Source organism: Trachinotus anak, unplaced genomic scaffold (assembly GCF_046630095.1).
Source record: "Trachinotus anak isolate AG129_WGS33_773 ecotype Australia unplaced genomic scaffold, CSIRO_AGI_Tana_v1 ptg000001l, whole genome shotgun sequence".
In the NCBI taxonomy this organism is placed as follows: Eukaryota; Metazoa; Chordata; class Actinopteri; order Carangiformes; family Carangidae; genus Trachinotus; species Trachinotus anak.
Genome location: NW_027273852.1, coordinates 18,957,501 through 18,979,571, shown reverse-complemented (window position 1 = coordinate 18,979,571; position 22,071 = coordinate 18,957,501). Strand labels below are relative to the sequence as shown.

The 22,071-nt window shown below is 42.1% G+C and overlaps 1 protein-coding gene across 1 annotated transcript in view; it reads right to left on the bottom strand.

The window, feature by feature from the left end:
- Window positions 1-6,345: 6,345 nt before the first annotated feature.
- Window positions 6,346-22,071, bottom strand: part of LOC139623759 (contactin-associated protein-like 5) — an 87,637-nt gene continuing 71,911 nt past the window's right edge. The window contains exons 18-24 of the mRNA XM_071482252.1: window positions 20,760-20,999; window positions 18,320-18,547; window positions 16,739-16,872; window positions 14,792-14,879; window positions 14,396-14,596; window positions 10,926-11,000; window positions 6,346-9,356 (exon numbers count right to left, since the gene is read on the bottom strand). Coding sequence (XP_071338353.1) covers window positions 9,154-9,356; window positions 10,926-11,000; window positions 14,396-14,596; window positions 14,792-14,879; window positions 16,739-16,872; window positions 18,320-18,547; window positions 20,760-20,999 — 1,169 coding nt within the window. The 3' untranslated portion in view covers window positions 6,346-9,153. The remainder of the gene's footprint in view (window positions 9,357-10,925; window positions 11,001-14,395; window positions 14,597-14,791; window positions 14,880-16,738; window positions 16,873-18,319; window positions 18,548-20,759; window positions 21,000-22,071) is intronic.

Here is a 22,071-nt window from a genome sequence, read left to right as displayed (position 1 = left end):
ATTATGCACAGTAACCTCTATAAACTCCCATGCAGCTCCACGGTCTGCACAGCTCGTCTTTGCGGAGATGAGCGCTGAAATGAAGACATATCAATATCAGGTTCTGTTACTGGCCTGAGCGTTTGACGTGCGGCCTGACTGTAAGCCCACACAGGTTGACCCAAGCGATTGTCCAAACTTAACAGGGCATGTGAGAGTAGGAGTGACTGTAGGTAGGTGGTAGGATCACAGGCAGGAAGGACCAAAGCACAGACCCACAGGCAGGCTGGTGCAGTGAAGACACTTATAGAACAAAGGATGAACACTGTTCGTCTTTTGTTTTGGAATCCCAGCTGAGGGAAATGGTCTGGAAAATAAGTGGCAGCCATGATAAGAGCTGGTCGAATTCTCTAAATACTGAGGAAAGGAGCTTCAGTGCTTCCTATCTTATCTCCTTCAGCATAGGAAACACTGCTGAGATAATGGCGTCACACAGCTCCTTGCGGCAGCAGCATTTAAAGTGACACACCATTGTAGCTTCATCATGGCAGATCCACATAAATGTAGAGACAGACACAATCAACAACCTATGGAAATCCTTGCATGATCGGCTGAGCTCCAAATCCATAAATAAAGCTTAAAAATATCCTCCAACAAGCATACTGAATTTCTAGTTAACAATATCATCAGCTTAAAAAAGGAATTTTCTCTCTTAAAAAAAAAAAAAAACTCTGGCCATTTTCTCAGTTCTTTATTTTTATTTATTATTTTAACAGCTCATCTTTCCCTACTCATACATTCCCTTCATAGTACATCATTTCAATATTTCAATCCTGTTTGTTTTTTCTTTTAATTTTTAACAATATCTATTTTACTGTTACATCCTTTGAGAAACTGATGTATAAATGTATAAATTAAAAACATTGTTTCATGGAAGATGTGAGTTTGTTTGGGAGAAGAAACCTTACTTGAATTGCAGACACAGTATTGAGTTTGTCACTGTATTTATCTTCCCTGTGTTATAAAGTTGGTTTAAAAAAAAAAAAAAAAAAAGCCTAGTTTAAGTGCAGTCCTCTTTCAGTTCCTCTGAATTCTCCTTCACATCTTTCCTTGACCTCATGATGTTTTCCATTGAGGTTAAGGAAAGGAAGGTGAGGGGAGGAGATTGTTTTTTCACAGCTCAGACTTACAGCAGACAACAGCAAGCAAAGCATGGGTAGCACAGGCAAGAAAGTCCACAGCAATGAGCAGCAGAAAGGGACGTGCAACAATCTTGAAACTAACTGGGGAAAAATGACTACAGGGGAGAAAACGAGGGAAGTGAGGCACAGGTGTGTTGGTGGGCGGGGACGTTCCACTGATTGGAGATGGGAAACAGGCGAACAAGTGGATCTGGAAACAGGAGGGAAGTCCGGAGACGTGCCTTGGGCAGGTGGAGTGTGTCAGGAGACAGAGGCAGACTGCCCAGCACAACATTAATGTACCTGGCTGATTAGCTCAGCCTGCAGCAGTAATCTAGCATTACCTCCAAAGCACATAATTAGCTAACTACTTAATTACATCATTTAGGTTACGTCAGAGAAAAAAGCCTTGTTCAGGACTTCTACATTCACATGTTCTGCTAAATGCTCGGCTCTGTCCACCAGCTGCTCTCTGTGTCTGCCTGCTGTTTTCCGCTGAGCAGGTAGTTGACAGTGGCTTTTTAGAGCTATTTCACTTCAAACAGCTGCCTGCTGAGGACAGAAATGACAGTGATAGCAGTGAGTGGACCAGAATAGTGAAGCTGTGCGCCAGAGAGCTAAACAATTAGCTGAAACTCACTCTGAAGATCAACAGCCGCTTAAAGCATCCAAAATGTGGTCCTACATTTTTTTCCCTTATACCCTGTCCCTATGGGACTTCCTGGTAAAATAAAGGAAAACTAGAATTACTGCCTCTGCCACTCAGACTAGTTTCAGATGACATTCCTGTTTATCCAGAGTCATGTAAAATATTAACCTTTTGTGTGAAATTTTGTCATAATTGCTTTGAGCAGTCTTGAGTAATGGCTAAAAAGTGTCACCATGACCTTGACCTTGACCTGTTACCACCATAATCTAATCAGTTCTTTCTATAGTCAAAGTGGACCTTTATGTCAAATTCAAGGTGTTGCTGAGATGTCGTGTCCCTGAGAATGGGATGGCAGACATATGTATGTATGTATGTACCAGCAGCAAAACTGGAATCACTGACAGGTGACCAGTCATAGCCAAGGATCAACTGGCTGTTCCTGCACATGTATTGGACATGTTTGGGAAAGATGAGAGATGGTTAAATGAAATAAAAATGTCAGTACTGACACCTTTGTGATTGGGTGTTAACCTGCTGTGGCAGTGTGACACACAAATAGCTATTAGCTGCATAGAAACGTAATTCATAGGGCACAGGGTTGTGCTGTATCCACAGCACCTCAGTCAACTGTGAACCACAAGGGGAACTGATTAGACGTTAGGAGAGAGACTGTTACCTGACAGTTAAGTGCCACAGCCCGTCAACACTCGTTCAGAGCAGCAGGTGAGAGTCACAGCAAAAAAATATGGGCAGAAGGAAACCTCACAATACAACAACTCTCTCACACCTACATGTACCAGTCTGTCGACACTAAGCTTTTATAGAGGTCACGTGTCAAAAATGTGAAATGTGTTCTTTCATGTTAGGTAGTTGCCAGCTTTAGAACGTCTTCATACATATATTTACACGTCTGCCAATACACTTGTGTATGTTTGCTGGTGCACAGATACCTTTCACTGTGATGTAGAGATGTAGACTTGAGACTTGACTTGGACTCGTCTGCCGTGAGACTTGAGGACTAAACTGATCTTGAGAGCAGAAATCTGAGGAGGCTTGACCTTGGATCAATAAATATTGAAACGTGATGTGCTTTTTGCAGCACTGCCAAACTGCCATGAACAATTAATAACATAGCAGGGATGCACATGCAATGTCTCCACAATGTTTTATGTAACACATTTGAGAGTGTCATGTTACACAATGCAGCACAGTTAATCCAGTGAATCCACATCTCACTGCCAACCCTTGTTTGACTGTTCCAGGAGCTCAAGAACAATGATCCGTCAACAATGACGGGGGCGGGAGACATCCATCAGGGAGAAGCCATGTATTGATCGCCCATGATGACGATCACTCCTTCTGTAGCAGCAGCAGCTACTTGTAAACTAGCAGTTTTTAGAGATTGAATCCCCACTGGTTTAGTCCCTCCTTATATTACACTCTAAAAAAAGAGCTGATTTCAAAAGGCCATTAAAGTGTTTATCTGTCCCTTATGTACACTCGGACACTAATGGTATCAGCCAGTAAATTATAGAGCAAGCAAAGAGCATATTTGTAGCAACTCTTAGCCCTGCTGAAAAACTATTAGCAGCAGTAGCCGCTGCCTGGAATCGCATCGACGTGTCCAGTGACGGCGGTACACGAGAGGTTCTGGGTAATGGCGTGTTGAGCTTGTTTACTGTAACTCCACATGTAAATTGGATTCACTGAGGTCAGCTCTGTGATTCCTAAGAATGCATTTCAAAGCTCCTCCAGCCCAAATGCTACTCAGCAGAGCCAAATGACAGTCTGATAACAGGGGCAACACCCGCTGCATCTTTACACAGTCAATCAAAACACAACGGTTTACTGGCTTGACTGTGGCTTCATCATGATGGAGAATGCATAAAGATTTATCGTTTCGTGAAAGCAGGTCCAAATATAACCTCATTTATGACCTCAAAGACAGGAGACGAGGATGAACTGCCAACGCTGCAGTGATTCACATATTCTCTGGAGGTATTAAAATAGTATCTTTTGCACAAACTGTGCAGATATCTTGTAAATTTGTCTGGACAACTGCCTGCAAGACTCCAGTTACTCACAACAAATTAATCAAAGAAAAACGAGCTTTTAAAGGCAAAAAACGTGTGACATTTTATTTGCTTTTGTTTGTGCACACAACACAGGCACTAAGAGGCATACAGAACATGTAAAGGAGGCTTGGAGTAGCAGATACTCAGAGGCACCACATTCCAAAGAGTTTTCTTTTAAAATATCTGTACAGACAGTTTGGAATAGATAAGCAGTACAAAAAAACCCAAACATTTACTTTAAGCTACAGGTTATGCATGGTTTAGTCTGTTGGATGCTCTTCAAAGTCCCCCCCCCGCGCTTCTCACTCCTGTGTTGGCAAAAGATGTAGCAGCATCTTTATGAGAGCTGCTTTTAAAAGGTCATTACATTATTGGGCGGTCCCTCACGTGGCTCACAGGGCACTGGCCTCATCTTTAGTCATGCTACTGACTGTAATGGTTCAAGCTACTGAATGTGGTAAGCAAAGGGTTGTGGCTGCTTTTATCACTGCTGGGGAAAAAAAAGTGCATGTCACTGTTGGGGTCACTACATATTGTATGTAATCATTATAAGTTACTTTGAGAGTGGTCAAGAAAAAAAATTGCAGTCATCTGCTGTCTTGTAATTCAGTTAGTTCAAAGAAAGTCTCATCTGCAGTGGTGATCTCAATTTGTTCGCATTACCTCCATCTGGAGCTACCGACCAGGTGGTATACAGCCGTCATTAGATGTGTCCCAAGTCAGGGGTTGCATCCCTCAGAGGCTGCATTTGAAGAACGACTGCGTCACAGCAGCTGCGCCATTTCGAAGGCTCCTTAAAATGCCTTCTTCTCCTGGGCATCGAAGGATCCAGCAGGTGGATCCTTTGTTGGCCAACCTATCCCAAGATTCACTGTGTGCCGGTAATGGAAGTAATATGACTGCAAACACTGACAGACAGCGCAAGAATCCTGCTTTCAAACTTAAGTATTAGGTTTCAGCTCAACAGCTAATGGCACACCTGTTTGAACCATGGGCCTTAAATGTAACGTTTTTGTGAAAAAAAGTAATGTGTTGTCAGGGTTGCTAGGCAACAGAGGCTGCTCGTTGCAACCAAGTGGCAACCCACCGTGATGTCACCCATTAGTTTGCGAATTGTCTTTCTGATTTGGAGAAGAGGGTGGAGCTGAGGAGGAGTGAGGGGTGGAGCTGACCTAAGAGCCGAGGTCACTGTGCCCGCCCACCTAAACTGTCCGAAGTCATTTTCCATAAGTCGAGGTAAACTTTATTACGAAGTGTTAAAGTACTTTTGAAAGTTAATAGTTAAAAGGGACTGCTCTTGATTGACAAGCCAAAATGTGTCAATCATACGTTAGCCACGCCCCAATGCACACCCTACTTTATCGTCTATTTTAAATTAAATGGGACTATAATTTTAAAAATGAACATCATGTTGTATTGAAGAAGACTTGAAACTAGCGATTGAGACCATAAACTCGTTATGAAAACGTTTACTGGGGTCATAAACCAAGTGAGAGGTAGGGTCATTTTCTCATAGACTTCCATACAATCGGACTTCTTTTTGCAACCAGTGGAGTCGCCCCCTGATGGTCATTCGATAGAATGCAGGTTTAAGGCACTTCCCCATTGGCTTCATTTTCCGGAGCCAGCGTCGACGTCCATTTTTATATACAGTCTATGGTTGCAACGTAGCGGTAAGGGCGAGCACAGCTGCTGACACAAATCAAAAATTGTCCATAGGCCTGACCCTCACATTAGGTTCAGCCTTCGCAGCCACAAAGACGCGTCCTCTGAAGAATGCGGCCCTGAACTGGGACACAGCTATAGTCATACACCAGGTGGTGTTTGTGTTTGTTTCCTATAACTAAAAAAACACTTTTTTCTATCATTCAGTTCACAAAGATGCGTGCTGTTGAGATTGATACGTCACTTAGTATGAACTATTTTATTTACTCACTTTTATCTAATAGCTATATGTTGTGATTATGGAGGAAAGTTTTGCCATGTGATTCAATTTTTCCCCCACTGTCTTTCCAAAATGCAGTATTGCTCAAAACGAGCACAGGACACACTTGGATAAAGTGAAAATAGTCCGTTTGTTTTAGACTACGTAACACTGATTCCTGTTTTCCATGTATTGGAGTATTGACTTAAACTGCCACAACATAATTACCACTTATCTCACTGTCAAGCCATTCAGCGAAATGTAATGGCCTCCCACCTAATGTAACATGATTTCAATGCCCTGCATTCTTATATAAAGCCCTTTTATTACTGGACAAGGTTCAGGTCAGCTGCATGACGTAATTGTCTATCATTATATGTATTTTGATGTGGAATTATTAACTTAATCATCAACTGTTAGATGCAATGACAAGAAATAACACTGCAAAAAGAGTGTTTTTAAAAAAACTGAGCAATTGCTGCCATTGCACCAAGAAAATTAAACCCCTAAAACAGCTAAAAAAAAGGCCAAGCAATAGATCTTTCAGGACCTTTATTGGAGGGCACATTACGAAAGGTTCATACGATTCCCCTCCAGATTTCACCCTCAAACAGTAGGAGGCGCTAGTGTAGCCACAAGGATGTGATCCCTCACTGGTTTCCCACCTGCAAACACTGTGTTAAACTTGGGATTGGAGTAACTGCTGGTCTGCCACAGGAGGAAAAAAGCCTTTAAACATCTTCATAACAATTCAAGACCCTGTTTCGAGTGGTTGGAGTCAAGCCATTTTACAACAGAGGATTAACAATATATTCACTTTTATTATTAAATTATACATCTATACAATAGATCCTTAATAAAACTGCAGCTATACAAATCATTTAGAAGAAGTACCCACGTGATATTACCCATTGCAATATAACCTAAACACTCTGAGAGGTAATGTATTCATTCTCTGATACTGGAGATCTGCAGACTATCACATCTTGAGACGTACTTAGATTACAAGGACATGCACAGATAAGGTCCGGAGGCCTTATCTTTTGACCAGGCCGCTCCCGTGTCACTTTCAGTCACATAATCTTTAGCCATGGCAGCAGCAGGGCTCCAGGCAGGGTGGTATCGTTTGTCCGCCTTCTCATCCATCAGTTCATCAGCGCATTGGTACAAAACAATTTGGAATCACAGTCCAATGTCTTCACAAGTGTTGGTTTGCTTCCCTTGAATTTTTACACACATTTAGGAGGAATCATATTGACTTGTCCAACACTTTAAAAAATAACAAATGCCGCATTCCTGTCATCCTCGGACGCAGCTTTTTTTGGGGTCTTAACCCTCATGTTTAGCATGTTAAGCTCAAAGTACAATTGATGTTGACAAAGACGGCTAACCTGAGAGCAGCTAAAACCTGTGGATAATGAGCTAAAGCTAACAATGTAGAGATGGACCCGACAAGCTGATTCTACAACGTAAATTTAGTAATCGCTTTCCCTCTGGCACAACTGTCAGGTCAAATTTAGTATTTTTTGGATGTGTAATGTGCTCTCGGCACCTCTAGGTGGCTCTAGACTTTTTCATCTTGTTTAAGTATGTACGGTTTCTTATAATCAATCAGCGTTAAGATGTCTATAAAAAGTATTCTGCTTGAAATATATAGAAAACACCACTTATCCCTGGAATTCAAATTGTAGATAAATGAACAAATTATGTCAGGTAACATGGTGGCCTTCTCTTTGTTTGCAAAAAGCTGCAAACTAAAACTTTTGAACCAGCACTTTCTGATTTTCGTTACGCACTGGGTCTACACTGGTCCATAATTAATACCACAGCCTCACACCGTGAGCATCACGCCTAGCTTTTCCTGCCTACTTTGTTTCTGCATATCACCAAGCTCGCAGATGTGATAAAAGAATTTCAACAATGGTGGCAGAGTCGGTCGTGACTCACACATTTTACCCCCCGGTGCTTACTGTAGATGTACAAGCCCCAAAAAACTTGCTGCTGTGATTGTTTCATACGACCGCAAACTCGACTCAACCAGCATGCTGGTCAGATTTGTTGCTGCCCCTCAACGCTTCCTGTACATATGGTACCAAGCAGCTGCTGCACAGAACTCCAAAGACGCTTGGGAGCTGCATGGCTCACAAGATTTTTGTCACAAACCAGCATCAGACAGTCAATCCATTGGTTTTTATTCCCGGCTGCCTGCAGAGTTTGGCGACTCTAACAAAGGCAGTTTGGTACATACACCTCTTATTGTACATATTGTGTAAATAACTTTTTTTTTATTGAATACTATAATCCTCTCTTCTAATTTCTTATTTCTGCTACTCTCATCATACAGGTTTGTATGTACTGGAAAAATAATACACAATGAATTAGCACAATTAAATAAATACAAAAATCCATGTTTTCATAGGTCATCTGCTAAATATTGCCCATAACTAAATAAATGTGGCCTAAATGGTGCACAAAGCTCGACTAGGTAACCTGGTATGTATCCAGCTGACAAAAGATTAGATTCATTGAACTTGTTACGGGTTTTCAGCCTCAATGCTGCCTCAAACAGTGCAGTAGAAAACAACTCAGTGAAAGAGACGTTACCGATGGTCAACTGGCAGATGTTACGCATGACTGGGAAATTCCCATTTCCTTTTTTTTCTGCGTGGTGGGGGTTGCAGCACCGAATGACAATAAGCTCCTTGCTATGTAAATGCAACTGCCTCTGTGCAAATCACATGAAATAACTGCAAAAATGTTAAAATAAAAACTTGTATGCAAATTAGGCACTCATACAGTATAGGCAGTATTGTCCCCATTTCATTTTCTTCTTCTTCTACAACATTCACCACCACTGCAAAAACAAAGACAGCAGCGAACGCGCGCATATCTTACAGGCCTGGCCTACATTTCCTGACTTTGCGAGTACAATTTAGTGAGTCCCACTGAAATGTGGATATATTCAGCATTTGAGGGTTTTAAATCTTTTAAGTTGTGCGCCTTCAGGATGGACAGCAGCTTCTGATCGCTGCACTCTCAGTGTCCCTCTGTCCAGCCCCTGCCAGAACATTCATCTTTTGCTTTACACATTTTGGGACGACAGAAACCACAGCAGCTCGATTCGGACAGTTTCACCAACATCAAATACACTAACAGCTGTAAAGGTTCAGCCACTTGCTTGTACTTGAGCATTAAGAGAGTGGACCTTTGCAGTGTTCCTGGGGGACTTCCAGGGCACGGAGATGTTTCGTTGTTCAAAAATGCTGCGGCAGCACATCCACCTGTTAATCCTTTATAAGAGAGAGGTAAATTTTGCGACTTAGGGCCAAAGGGTGCACGCTGCAGTCAGATGTAGTACTCCTTCATGTTGTCCCTGACTGAGTTGTGGAGGTGCAGCTCTGTCCTGTAGTCTGTGTACACGCTGTGTCTGTGCTCCTCTTTGATGCTGCTGCTGCCGCTGCTCGTCTGGGACTGCCGCTGCTGGTAGAGGAGGCGGCTCATTACAGCCAGAGCGCACACGGCGATGAAGACCACGGCTGTGACAACACCTGAGAACACAGCAGGGAAGTTGCATCAGTGAGTGTTAGTGAGGGATGTTGCGTTTTTTTTTTTTTCTGATCCTGATCTTAACTGGTCACAGTAATGTCAATGTCAACAAAAAACTGTTACCTTTAAACACAAAACTCTTAATTAGCAATCATTAAATCAGTGTCAACATGTGTTTGCAAACATGTCTCGTTACTTTGACAGCACTGTCTGACAGAGAAGCATAATTGGTAGTTACTTTGCCACTGATGTGCTGAGGTTCTGTTAATTTACTTAAATTGTAGCAGAATTTTTTTTTTTTTTACAATAACAATGTAATCACAGTGTCGATGACAGTTTTCCAGCGTTACACAATTTATCTACTCCGTTTAAGATGATTCATATATCTAACGTTTGTTGTAAATGCAGAACAAAATTGGATGCATTAATTTAATTAAAAATCAGGATTTTAACAAGTGTACCATGTAGGACTTCAGGCCTTCACATTAAAGTATTCATTTCAAATATCATTTAAAAAAAAATTGCATTATCTCATTTGATGTAAAGGTTTAATTTTCTCATGCTAGATGAGTTTAAAAATCTATGCTTTTGCTTTTTGAAATCATTAGCTTATCTTTGGACAATTCATACAATTACATCCACACAGTGCTAACACTTTGGTACACTCTGTGTATTGCAATAACATGTCACACGCACACATTTTGGGTATAACACAATATAGAGATAAGATCCAGATTATTTTGCAGTTTTCAACTGAAGCACAAATAATAAAGGTTCCAGACATGAAAGAGGCTTTTTTTATCGAGTATATTTGTATACTTTTAAAAATGCCGTCATCTAATTCTTAATCCTAAAGGAGTCTAGAGTCTAAAGTCTAGAGTCTCTGGCGGTTGCCTGGAAACTGGACCAAGAAATGTTCCTGCACATGACCCCAACCCCTCCCTCTAGGAAGACAGGAAAGACAGGAAATTGTTGTTTTTACACTTCGGTTTTAGTAATCAAACAAACACAATATACAGCGTTAATTGAGGATCTCTAAAGGTGCTATGTCTGCTTTCTTTATGCTACGTCATGCTAAGTTGTTTTGATTTGCTGACATAAAATGCAGTGTGTGTTGATCAGACTATTTTGGTTCTTTGTCCGAACAGGATTTTGCAGAGAGACCAGTTCATTGATCAGGTCCTCAGGTTGGGGGTCATGGCTGTTTAAAGACCTCTACCTACAGTGTCCCTTCCCCCGTATCCCTAACTGGTTTATCATATTGGAGGTTAGACTTAAACTGTCAAACTATTCCTTTAAACAAGTTTATTGCAAAACAAATACTCCCTGCTAACAACCCACACAAATCCTCAAACATTACCATCATCAACTTAAATGTAATTTCAAACCAAACTGCCGAAGTGGCACTGCAATGATGAAAATGAGCTTGGGCTGAGGCGGAGAACAGAAAAAAAAAGAAAAAAAGAATTAAGACAGAAGAAAATGGGGAGTATGACAAATAGCAAACAGCTGGGACTCATTTTCAATTAACCAAAGAAAAACAAACCAGCACAGAGGAGAGAAAAACAGACCTGCGATCACTGCCAAATCCTTCTGGGTGCCATTGCCACGCGGCTCTTTATCTTTATTGGCTGTTACTGCTTGATCTGGAAGAACAGAAAAAGACAGAGTGAATTCATTAATGTCCCCTTTATACGGGAGTTGCAAGCATGGTGTTAAGATCTCAGGTATCTGTGGTTGCCACCTTTATCAAAGAGGTGTAATTCAATGCGCTTCACTGCTAAGCTGCAGAATTACACAGAATTATATGACACGATAACGAGATGAAGTTTAGGTGCAGTTTCACTTCTCTCCTTCTGGCAACATCACACCAAACATATCTGTTTTTTCTCTGGCTCTACCTCTCTGGTCGGTTAAATGACTTTTAAATGTCATCGCCATCATCTCATCTCAATATCACTGATTCGAGTTTTCATCCCTGACAGAGACGCCTGATCATTAGAACCATCCAGAGTCTGACCTGCGTTGGGACCTTGTTCAGAGGGGAGGGTGGTGAGGAGGAGGAAGGGGGGGGGGATTAGCTGATGTGTGCTGACCCATTTAACCCCTGTCAAAGTGTCAGACTGAATGGCGTAGGAGAGTGAACGACTCTTGAGGCGTGCGGCTGGCGGTTGCATGTTGCAGCTCCACATGATGAGCTGTTTCGTGTAACTGCCAAAGCAATGATGGACAGAATTTCCATGACCCTGTGGATGAGAGAATCTCTGCTCCACCTGGTACTGCAACAGACAGGACCATTAGGATGGCATTTCAAAATAATCTTTTATCGTTCGATATCTATTTTCTATCCTATATTGATGTCTATCTGTGTATGTTGTAAGAATAGGTGTTGGCTGGATGTCAATGAGACAACGCCTGCTCAGCCTTTGTCTACTATGTCAAATACTTTATTGCTTTATTTTGAAACATGAGTTGCTGCACCCAATTAAAAAGCTCTAACCATGACTGTGTGAAGACATTTGTGTTTCTGTTATCGGGCTGATGACAGCTCTAATAATAAAAATAGAAATGCATCTGCTCTGTCAGACAGATGACTGAAAAGACAGCTGACGTGTGTCTGGTTTAGACAGATTCTCATTTGCAGAATTCACAAGTCAGTAGTTAAAAGTCAATTTTCAAAAGTCAAACAGTTAAACGGGAAGCCTCGTAGTTGTAAAGTCATGTGACATCAAAGGTGCCATATCTTAACATTTTTCCAGGGTTTTATTTGAAGTGTTGATATCCATCAGAAGATATATTTGTGGTTTTAAGAACCAAAAACCATCTCAGTGTAGTTTTACATCTCCTCTCTCAGGCTTCTCTCTGGAGCTCTAGTAACAACAGGTCAATCAGCAAATCAGAAGAGAGGGTCTGAGCCTCTCTTCTGATTTTCTGGCTGGTTTTTGAGTGGTCAAATAAAAATATAGCAGACTTCAGGTAAACACTGAGAAACCAAATCCTGCAAGGTTGGATGGTGGGTCCAGGTGGGCGGGGCTTGGGGCATGGCTGAGAGTGACTGCTTTGTTGTGACATCACAAAGTTCCTGACGGCTGGTTTTAAGGCTCAGTCTCTGAATACAGGCTGTGTGCATTTCTCTGTGGCCAGTTCAACTATGACAGACAGGTCAGTTTTCAATGTGTTTTTTGTGTTTGAGAGAGAGAGAGGGAATCAATGTGCTCCACACATCTCTACAAACAAATAAGATTTTACCCATTTTAAACAGTTAAAAAAAAATAGAAGATCAATATGTGGCGGTCAGTGTTGATATTGTGGTGGGCTGCCACAATGAAATCGATGTAAGGGCAACACTGAAAGCTGCAAACTACTTGTGTTTAGTGTGAGTCCAAACACCCATACCTATTGTTTCCTGTGTAAAGTTCTGTCTGTACGGTACGCCTACTGTGTGCAACAGGCATCGGTAAACACGCATCACTACACAATGCAGGGAGTGGAGTTTCATCCAGCCAAGTGCAGCAGAGGGATGGACAGAAGCAGTAAAAGGAGAGAAAGTGATAAAGACCCAAACAGCTCAGCAGCAGAGACAAGCATTTTACATTTTGGTCCAGGCCAAAAGATAGAGAAATTAATTAAAGCTGCAATTGTCTCTTTTTTTATTGAGAGCCGAAGTGAAACCAGAACTTCTGGGCTCTGGTCCAGAAGTAAGAAAACCTCATTCAAAATCCCACTGACATTTATAACTATGCTAATAAGTAAAACTCCTGCATTGGAACAAAGCCTTTATCAACAGTACGCTGTGTGGTTCACTTCATGTGTTTGGAAAAGCACTGTAGCTTTTTGAAAGACTGTCTCATATTGTTGTTTATTCAATATTTATTAACAAACACAATTTCCCATAAACCCTATCCCTGCGGGTTAAATATCACGGCTTGACTGAAGAGGTGAGTCCAGACGATGTCCGGACATGACGGGAGTGAATAATGTAGAAATTTCTAGACAGCAGACTGAAGAAATGACGTGATAAGAGAGAGCTGGTGAATTTTATGGACATGGATGGACGAAACCAACAGTGTTTTTCGACCGATGCTACCAACTCAGCTCTGCTCGCTTCTGGTACCAGGTACTTCTTTTTCCACTGCAGACAGTACTTCCTATATTCAATGCATCACACATGTGAACGATGAAGGATATCGAAGGGAATCCACTAAGAGACATCTGCACCTCCTTATTTGACCATGGCGTGGGTTTGTGGGTTGCCATAGTAAAAGTACAGTAAATAACTAACAGGAGAAGGCTACAATGAGCAGTGTACTGACACTTGGCTGTTTAAAAAAGGCAGGTTTGTTCAGAACGTCCTGTCTTGCACAATGATGATGCAGTAGTGGCGATTCTCTCTCACCAGTCAGTAGTCTGCACTGTTTTCATGGCCACAAGTTACGATAACAAAAGTACCTTTGCTGCCACACTTGTAGTTTTCTTTCATGCGAGCTGTTCTGTGCTCACAAAGTAAATCTTGAACTTAAAATCATTAAAGTTTCAAGTTCTTATGGCAGCTGCTGTAGTGGAGGCTGATTACTCTGAGAATATGAAGCATAAATCACAGGAACACACTTTATTTTTTAGACAGATCCATGAAAGAATGAGAGATTGTCCTCAGTTACAGAGGCTCTATTGTCGATGAACACGTCACTTTTTTCCCACTCATTCAGTTTAGAGATAATACAAAGAAAAACAGAAAATCCACACAATTGAGAAGCTGGAACTGGCAACTAAACTCCCACACCGCTAATCAACTAACTGACTGGCAGGATGTTTAAAGGCAGACCAGCATCTTCAATTCTAACTAAACTCTGAAATTCAGGGTGACCTGCAGGTGATGTCACAGACGTCTTGTCTTTATCTACTTTTAAGTGTTAGTGTGTCAGTCACCAGCTTGTGTGGTTCCCGGTGTTTGTCGCTCAGCATGAAGCTCAACCTGGTATATAGTGGTGGTGTGTATGTGTGTGTGTGTGTGTGTGTGTGTGTGTGTGTGTGAGCGTTCTACCTTGCAGAGTGTGTGAGGTGGACTCTGCCAGGGCTCCACAATTTGACTGGACCAGTGGACCACGGATGGTGACCAGTGAGCTTCCTCGATTCGTCAGCGCTGCCTTCAGTGGTGCCACATGATTGAACTGCACTGAGGAGAGGCAGCCAATGAAACCTTTAGCAGCTGCTTGCATCACTTCCTCGTTGAGGTTCTCCCTCCCTACAGAGACAAAATGTACATCGTTACTGATGTTCACCAGTTTGACTTTTTTGAGTAACAGTAATTTCTGAGTGACTAAGCCAAACATGGTGAAATAATGGAGACAGGAAGTGAAGCATGGGTGGGACAAAAGCACCACAATAGGGGGATGATGAGTTTTTTCAGCAACTCTCTGGACATCATGGGAGCACTTACTGGTGACTTTGCCCAATGTCAAGGATCTGATTAAGATCAACTCTGCATCAGATGACAGCATGTATTTTCTGTGGATGTCCTGGTCGATCTGGTTGAGTGGGGAGAAATCAAATAACAAGCCGATTACAAGAAATCTGAACCGAGGTAACACCAGCAGCAGCAGCACATTTCAGTACATTATAGATTGAGAATTGTGTTCTCTGCAGCTTCACACGGCACCATATCCGCCCACAGTTTGCTTTGAAGTGATTTAGACCTTTCACTTCTGCTCCACCATGCTGACTCAGATGCATCACTTAACCTGAGGATCTGCAATTGTTTCTGCAGGATTTTGATTACGTCTACTGACGTCTATGCAGACCCTCTCCACTGTGAAGTGTTTGGATCGGAAGTAGAAAATTCAGCTCTAAGTCCACCTGACTGTGGTGTGGTGTGGAGCCGCTTCACACTGAAAATACAGTGATTTCAACACTGCTGGAGCTTAAATAAAAAAAGTTACCGTTAGAGTTAACTTTTCAACCAATGTTCATATGGTCTTTTTTTTTTGGATTGGCTGACTCAAGATTGACAGAGCTACTACATAACAAAATATTCAAAACTATTTGGAACTATATGCAAAATTATGTTTTTGAAAAATAACATTTTGGTCAAAGCAAACTGGCTTCCAGATTCCCATCAGCATTTCAGACAGAAGGTTTGGACCAATGGGGGATTTAGATATGGGCATCATGGGCAGTTGCTGCATCTTGTCGGGGGGATTGGGGTGGGGTAGCCGGGAGGTAGTGTGACCACACATCTCCCCACTGGAGCGGGGGATTCAATCAAATAGCTTCTATCTCTGCACAGTGTCAGTATTAACCATGTGATTGCTGGGCAGATTTCATACAATGTAACTGATGACTTTGCATCAAGGAAAGCAAGAAAGGTCAGACTTTAGATGGCAATTTAAATGCAATTTCAAATGTGTGTCCTGTTTGAACTGTGCCATAGTGTAATACTCAGGTTCTCTTAAGTGTGTTTATTCATGTGTGGGATGAAGGAGTTGAGTTACAATTATTTAATACAATAATTATAATTACAAATATTATTTGTATATACATATCTACACTCTTTCCTTTTTATTCCTGTTACTTTATTTCTGTATTTATTTGGTATGTAGTCGAAGTTTTTGACACCACTCAGTAAAGATCTAGGGAAACACCCTTTCAAAATATTTTCCTGCCTTTCAGTGGTTTCATATCTCATGGTTTTATTTCTCACAAAAATCTTGCACACTGTCTGACTTAAAAATAAGCTATATATCTGCAGCGTTTCGATGCTGGACCTTCATCAGGCAAATGGTTTTCAACAACGAGGAACTTCTTAAATCTTAAATACATCTTAACATATGTTTCACATTAAATAGGTAAGTTATTTAAAAATAATTAAGCCTCAGGCGCATCAACTACATACTACATAAATATTCATACAAGGATCCATTCTCAACTGTTACAGGTTACACATGTGGATTAGCCTGTAGAGATTAATACTTGTTATGAAAAGACAATATCAATATATTTTAATACATTTTAAGTAATTAAATAAATACAATCTCACAAAAGTGGACAAGAAAAAGTGTACTCCAGGGTGTATCAGTCTACTGTTCCATCACTGCTGCGTGTGATCAAAGGTGAAAACAGACTTTGACCCAGTGAACTGTTCAGTTATTCTATAAATAGTAGAAATATTGACACTGACCACTGGTATGAAACAGACTGTGAACTTGGTTTGGTCCCAGCACTGAAAGCAAACACACCTCTACACACTCTCTATCTCTATTTCACACTGCACTATTTGAACTGCACATTGCTTCCTGCACTGGCACTAAATATTGGTGCTGAGTGGACTCACATCTGCAGAACAAGATCCTTGAGGATCCACATGCAATAATGTGTGACCATTACCCACCTGAACATAGAGGTTTTTGCCGACCCGGTGGATCCTGATCCGATGAAGACGCCCGTCTGCCAGGTTGCTGAGAGCGGGGCTGAACACATCTGGACTCCTGTCTGTCTGAAGGTGATACCAGATCTGCAGACTCCCTGGATACAGAGCATGAAAAGACGTGTAGCGCTCTGCTTTAAACAGGTCTCTGCAGAGAGCTCCATCTGGGAACTCCAGGAAGATCAATGGTGCTCAATGCCAAAGTCCAATCCACTACATGACAACTGTATTTTACATTAAACATACTCAAGTATGTGCAGACTGCATTATAAAACCAAAGAGGAGAAGAGAATACACCTACTGAGTTAAACAGTGCAGCTCCTTGTATATAAATAGGTTGCTATATCCAAACTTCTTCAATTGCCTTTTGAAATATACAAATATTTATCTCATAGCTCTTCACTCCCACACTGAATAAGTCAATATGTGCTCACTGTTTCTCCCACACACACACACACACACACACACACACACACACAGAGTTGCCGCCAGATCAAAGAGTCAGAGAGCTCTGCATTGTCAAGTGGAACTGGGTCAATATTACAATTCCCAGTCTGTAGGTGAAGGGCTTTGTGTTGTGATTCATTTCAAATCCTCAAAGTGCTCCTATGTATGAAGGTCGGCGTGGATGAAGTGTCTCCTCTGCCCTTCGGTGTTTACAGAGACGTGAGGAATAGGGGCGTTCAGGTTTAACGCAAACGAGTGCATCAGGCCACAGACTCCGGCTAACAGCTTCACCTGCTGTGGGTGTCACTCAGGGTGATGCTCGGAGGTCTGGATACAGCTTAAAGCCTGGTCGCACCAGCGAAATGAGTCCGCTGGGCAAAATATTGGGTCAATAGTGCAAATTTGCAGGTCAAAGGTCATAAAAGTTGATTCCAACATTATACAAAAATTTAACTGATTCTCATAAAAGCCAAAAAAAAGAGTCTGTAAACTAAGAAATTTACATCTGGATTTAGTTTCTGAGCTACTTAGCTGGAAAAAAAAATTGATTCCATGACTGCTCGCCCACATAAAAACCTTCAAAATAAAGCAACATTTAGAACTCACAGTCACACTGTTGAATCACATCACTGTCATTTCAGCTGAGGGCTGAAGACCTGAGGGCAACTCTGAGAGCTTCATATGACAAACAGTATGTTTTCATCCCAATGTCATGAAGTGTAGTTTATTCTGACTGAAGCTGAACTGGTTTCTAAGGCCTGTGGTGAAAGAGCTGAAATATATAACACAACCAGTTCTTTATGGAGCTTTTTAGCAATATTGCTACAGCTTTGAAATGTTTGTATAAATGTAAGGAGCTGCACTGTTCGCTTTTCTAGTCAAAGCACTTTGCCTGCCACAGTCACACATTGATACGGCACACCTATACACTGATGGGACAATCATCAGGGGCAAGTTGGGGTTTAGTATGTTGCCCCAGGACACTTTGACACATGGGCTGGAGGAGCTGGGGATCAACCCAGCAAAAGTCTGATTAGTGGATGACCCGCTCTACCTCCTGAACCACAGCCACCCCCCCAGTGTAAAATTTGCATGTACCATTTTTGGCCAGGATGACGGCGATGTACTGATGGCTGAAGGTGCTGACAGTCAGCAGCATGGCCGGCCTCTGGGAGGTGACGAAGCTGAAGGCGACGTCCTCTCTGGCCCTGCTGCTGCTCTCTGTGGAAACGCTGGTGGCCTGCGAGCTCCTGTTCTGCATCACCGAGAACGGCTCCTGGAAGGTGTAGGTCACCGAGGACTCTCTGTCGAAGGACACCGACACCTCTGCAACACAGAGAGAGAGAGAGAGAGAGAGAGAGAGAGAGAGAGAGAGAGAGAGAGAGAGAAAAGAACAGGTTTCAGTGCAGGAAGCTCTGTTTTGAAATAATATTAAAAGACTAAACCTGAGCTCACAAGTCTTTCTGCAGAGATGTAGTGGTGTATATTTGCAGGTGCACATGGACTCAGGTGGATTTACAATACACTTAATTAAAAATAGCCAGAGATACGCACCAGCATCCATCTGTCAGAGCAAAACATCTTACAATAACTCATGTTATCTGTGGTGTAAACAAACTTTGATGTGTAAAATTGGTGGAGTTCTCCTTTAAGGTAGCCTGTTGTTGCCCCCCCGGGCAAATTGAACCAAGCCTGGGATGAAGTGCTGTCCTGAGGATAAACTCCAGGAACAAAGTCCTTCTCCTTGCTGTTGTTACTGAACCCACATGGTGGTAGGATATAAAATGGATGAGTATATTTAGCAAGTAAATTCGTGATGTCACTGCCACAAACACAGCAGAGCTGATGATTAAACCTCATCAAAAAGAAAAGTAACGAGCCAGTGGGAGAAGCATCTCCACAAGGAGATGGAGATGAGGACGCTACTTGAACGCCGCAGTGATTCACAAGTGCTGCTGGTGCTGATGCTGAGACAAAAAAAAGTCCCTGTACAAGCAACTGGGTGAAGATGTAATTTACCTTTCAAATGTAATGGGTTAATGTAGGGTGAACGGGATGGAGGCCACGGTATGCCTACACACCAAGACACCATTACACCCCTGTCTTGCTTCACACCGCTGCAACAACACATTCGCTGAGAGACTGTTTCGGTGGTAGGTGCTAGCACATCCACTGAAGCAGATAATCCCGAGGCTACTGCTGCTCCGCTGTGTATCATTGCAGGGTGGCTTGTTTTAACACAAGCGCTTGACTTATACACTAAGTAAATAAAAAGAAAATCGAATGGTTTGGTTTTCGTCTGTCAGCAGCCATAAAACACTTTTTCCACATCTTCAGTGAGGGACCAAACACTCAGATTCAAACCAGCATAGAACAACAGCATAAAACACACGGAAGGTTAAAAAACAAAATAACTGATATGCATCATGTCAATTATTTGACATGATGCATATCCTTGTGTGTTATTTTATTACAATTTGTAATTGTATTATTTGTTTTATTATTTAAATCCGATCCTATAAATCCATTGGCCGAGGGCGGGGTACACCCTTGACAGGTCGCCAGTCTATCACAGAGCTGTCACGAAGAGACAAACAACCATTCACACTCACATTCACACCTACGGGCTCCAATTAACCTGACGTGCAGGAAGCCGGAGTACCCGGGGAGAACATGCAAACGCCACACAGAGGGAGTTTAAACCCAGGACCTTCTTGCTATGGGGTGATAGCCCTAACCACTGCGCCACCATGCTGTCTTTTTTTTCTGTTCATGGATTGTTTTAATTATGTTTTAATGTACATTCAAGTTTGTCTTGAGAATTTGATTTCTATCCTCTGTCTCTCCTGAATAAATAAAGGTAAAATAAAAGATGAAAATTAAAAAAAAGATGAGGCAGACATCCGCCTCACTTCCAATCAGCACTAAAGTAATCGTTCATTAAGCACAATCGAGGTAAAAGTTTGAAATAACCATGATGGTGATCTGAAGTCACCTCGCCCAGCCCTACCTACGGTCTACTGTGACTCTTCTCCACAGTGACACATTTAACTGTGGTAAAATCCAAGCTGTAATTAAAACCAGAAATATCTTTGAGCAGAAGTCGGATCAGCTGTGTCCTGGAGTAGGTTCCACTTTCATATTGAACAGACTGAGCGAGAGTAAACAGTGTAAACAGTGCGGCGCAGTCAGTCATATTTACAGCCAGACTCTCTTATCCTTCAGATGTGTCTTCAAACTGTTTCTCTCCACCACGTCCATATGGCTGTTTGCTCAGCCTGTGTGTTGGGTGTTGGTGGGGCTCAGTGTTGGTGTCTGCAGGAGATAATTTGGTCTAATGCATTTTAAATGTTCTTGGATTCTGGGGTCAGGACAAGTATTAATTGTCTCATGCATTACTTGCATTTTTATTGGTGCGCTGTAATGGAATCACCTTGACAGTGATCGATTTTTTTGTTTGTTGTAATCGACGTTAATCTATTAAAAGAATTACATCAGGCGTGCAGCTTTTGTCAAAAACAAGCCGAATGGGACTCGCCTTGGTTACAGGTGGTCCCCCCGTAGGCGGACTGGGAGCAGTCGCAGATGTAGCCGTTGCTCTTCTCAATACACCTCCCTCTGTTGTGGCAGAGGCTGCTGGAGCCGCTGCAGTAGCCGGGACAGCCCGAGCTCACCCCTGGCGTCATCCTGGCCCTTTCCTCTAGGTCAAAGCTCACGCCGTTGACGGTCAGAGTCCTGATGCAGCCCAGGAAGCCTCTCTGCTGGGAGGCCGTTCCCCCTGGGAAGAGGACAGGCGTTAGTCACATCTAATGCTCTCTGGCTGTGCAAAGAAGCATCTATAATGACTTCATAATCATGGCTGCCTTTAAGGCTGATGAGGATTTACGACAAGTATTTAGCTAATTCCTCTGTGCATCTAGGGCAACTCTGTGGGCCCTTAAGCATGTGAAACTTCGTTAAGAGTAAATACACAATGTGATGGGCAAGACGCCACTGTGAGGGCCACATAGAAAACAAATGTTTGGGACTTGTTGACTGCTAATATACAGTGCGTTTCACAGAGGTGGATGGAAGATGCATCACACTGTCAGGTGGGTATAACCTCCTTTCATTCACAAACTCTCCACGGTTTTTATGGTATCACTGTCTCTTCCACAGTGTTGGTCTATTATTAAGGAGACATATTAAAATGTCAGAGGGGATAGGGTGCTGGAGAAATGTGACAGCAGCCACAATCCTCCAGCACAGCAATAATGAAAAAAACCCAATAAAATTAAATAAGTTCTTCACAGTAGCTTATAGCAGAGATTTGTATATGTTCAAGTCTATATTAATGCAATAGTCACAGGACATTTAAAAAGGGTACTGTTCGCTGTGTTTCTCCTCTCCACACTGCCTGTGCAGAGATAATCCTTTGTAGTGTGACTACATTGCAAGAGGTCCATGCCCATGCATTTAACTACAGCTAATGCAATTATGAGACATGTGTAGTCTGAATTAGACAACTCAAGTGGGAACCTTTGTCCTGGTCGTACGTACACAAGAGGGAAACAGAAGAGGAAACAAGAGGGAAATGTGTAGCCTTGTGTTAGCTTCAGCTGCACTTTCGAGGGCATGTTGGCACAAAGCACTGTGGACTTTGTCCCCTCTTTCTTATCGTGAGCTACAAAAGACTCACTTTGAGGCCGGTCCGCAGAGGAGGAAAGATTACGATAACCAATGCAATAGCAAAGTGGGAGGAGCCACTGGTTGAGGATGTGTTTTTTTTTCCTAATTCAGTTTTTATTATTAGCAATATCCTTAAAGTATCAATTTAAAATATTTTCATTTGAAGGCCCCGTATTTTAGAC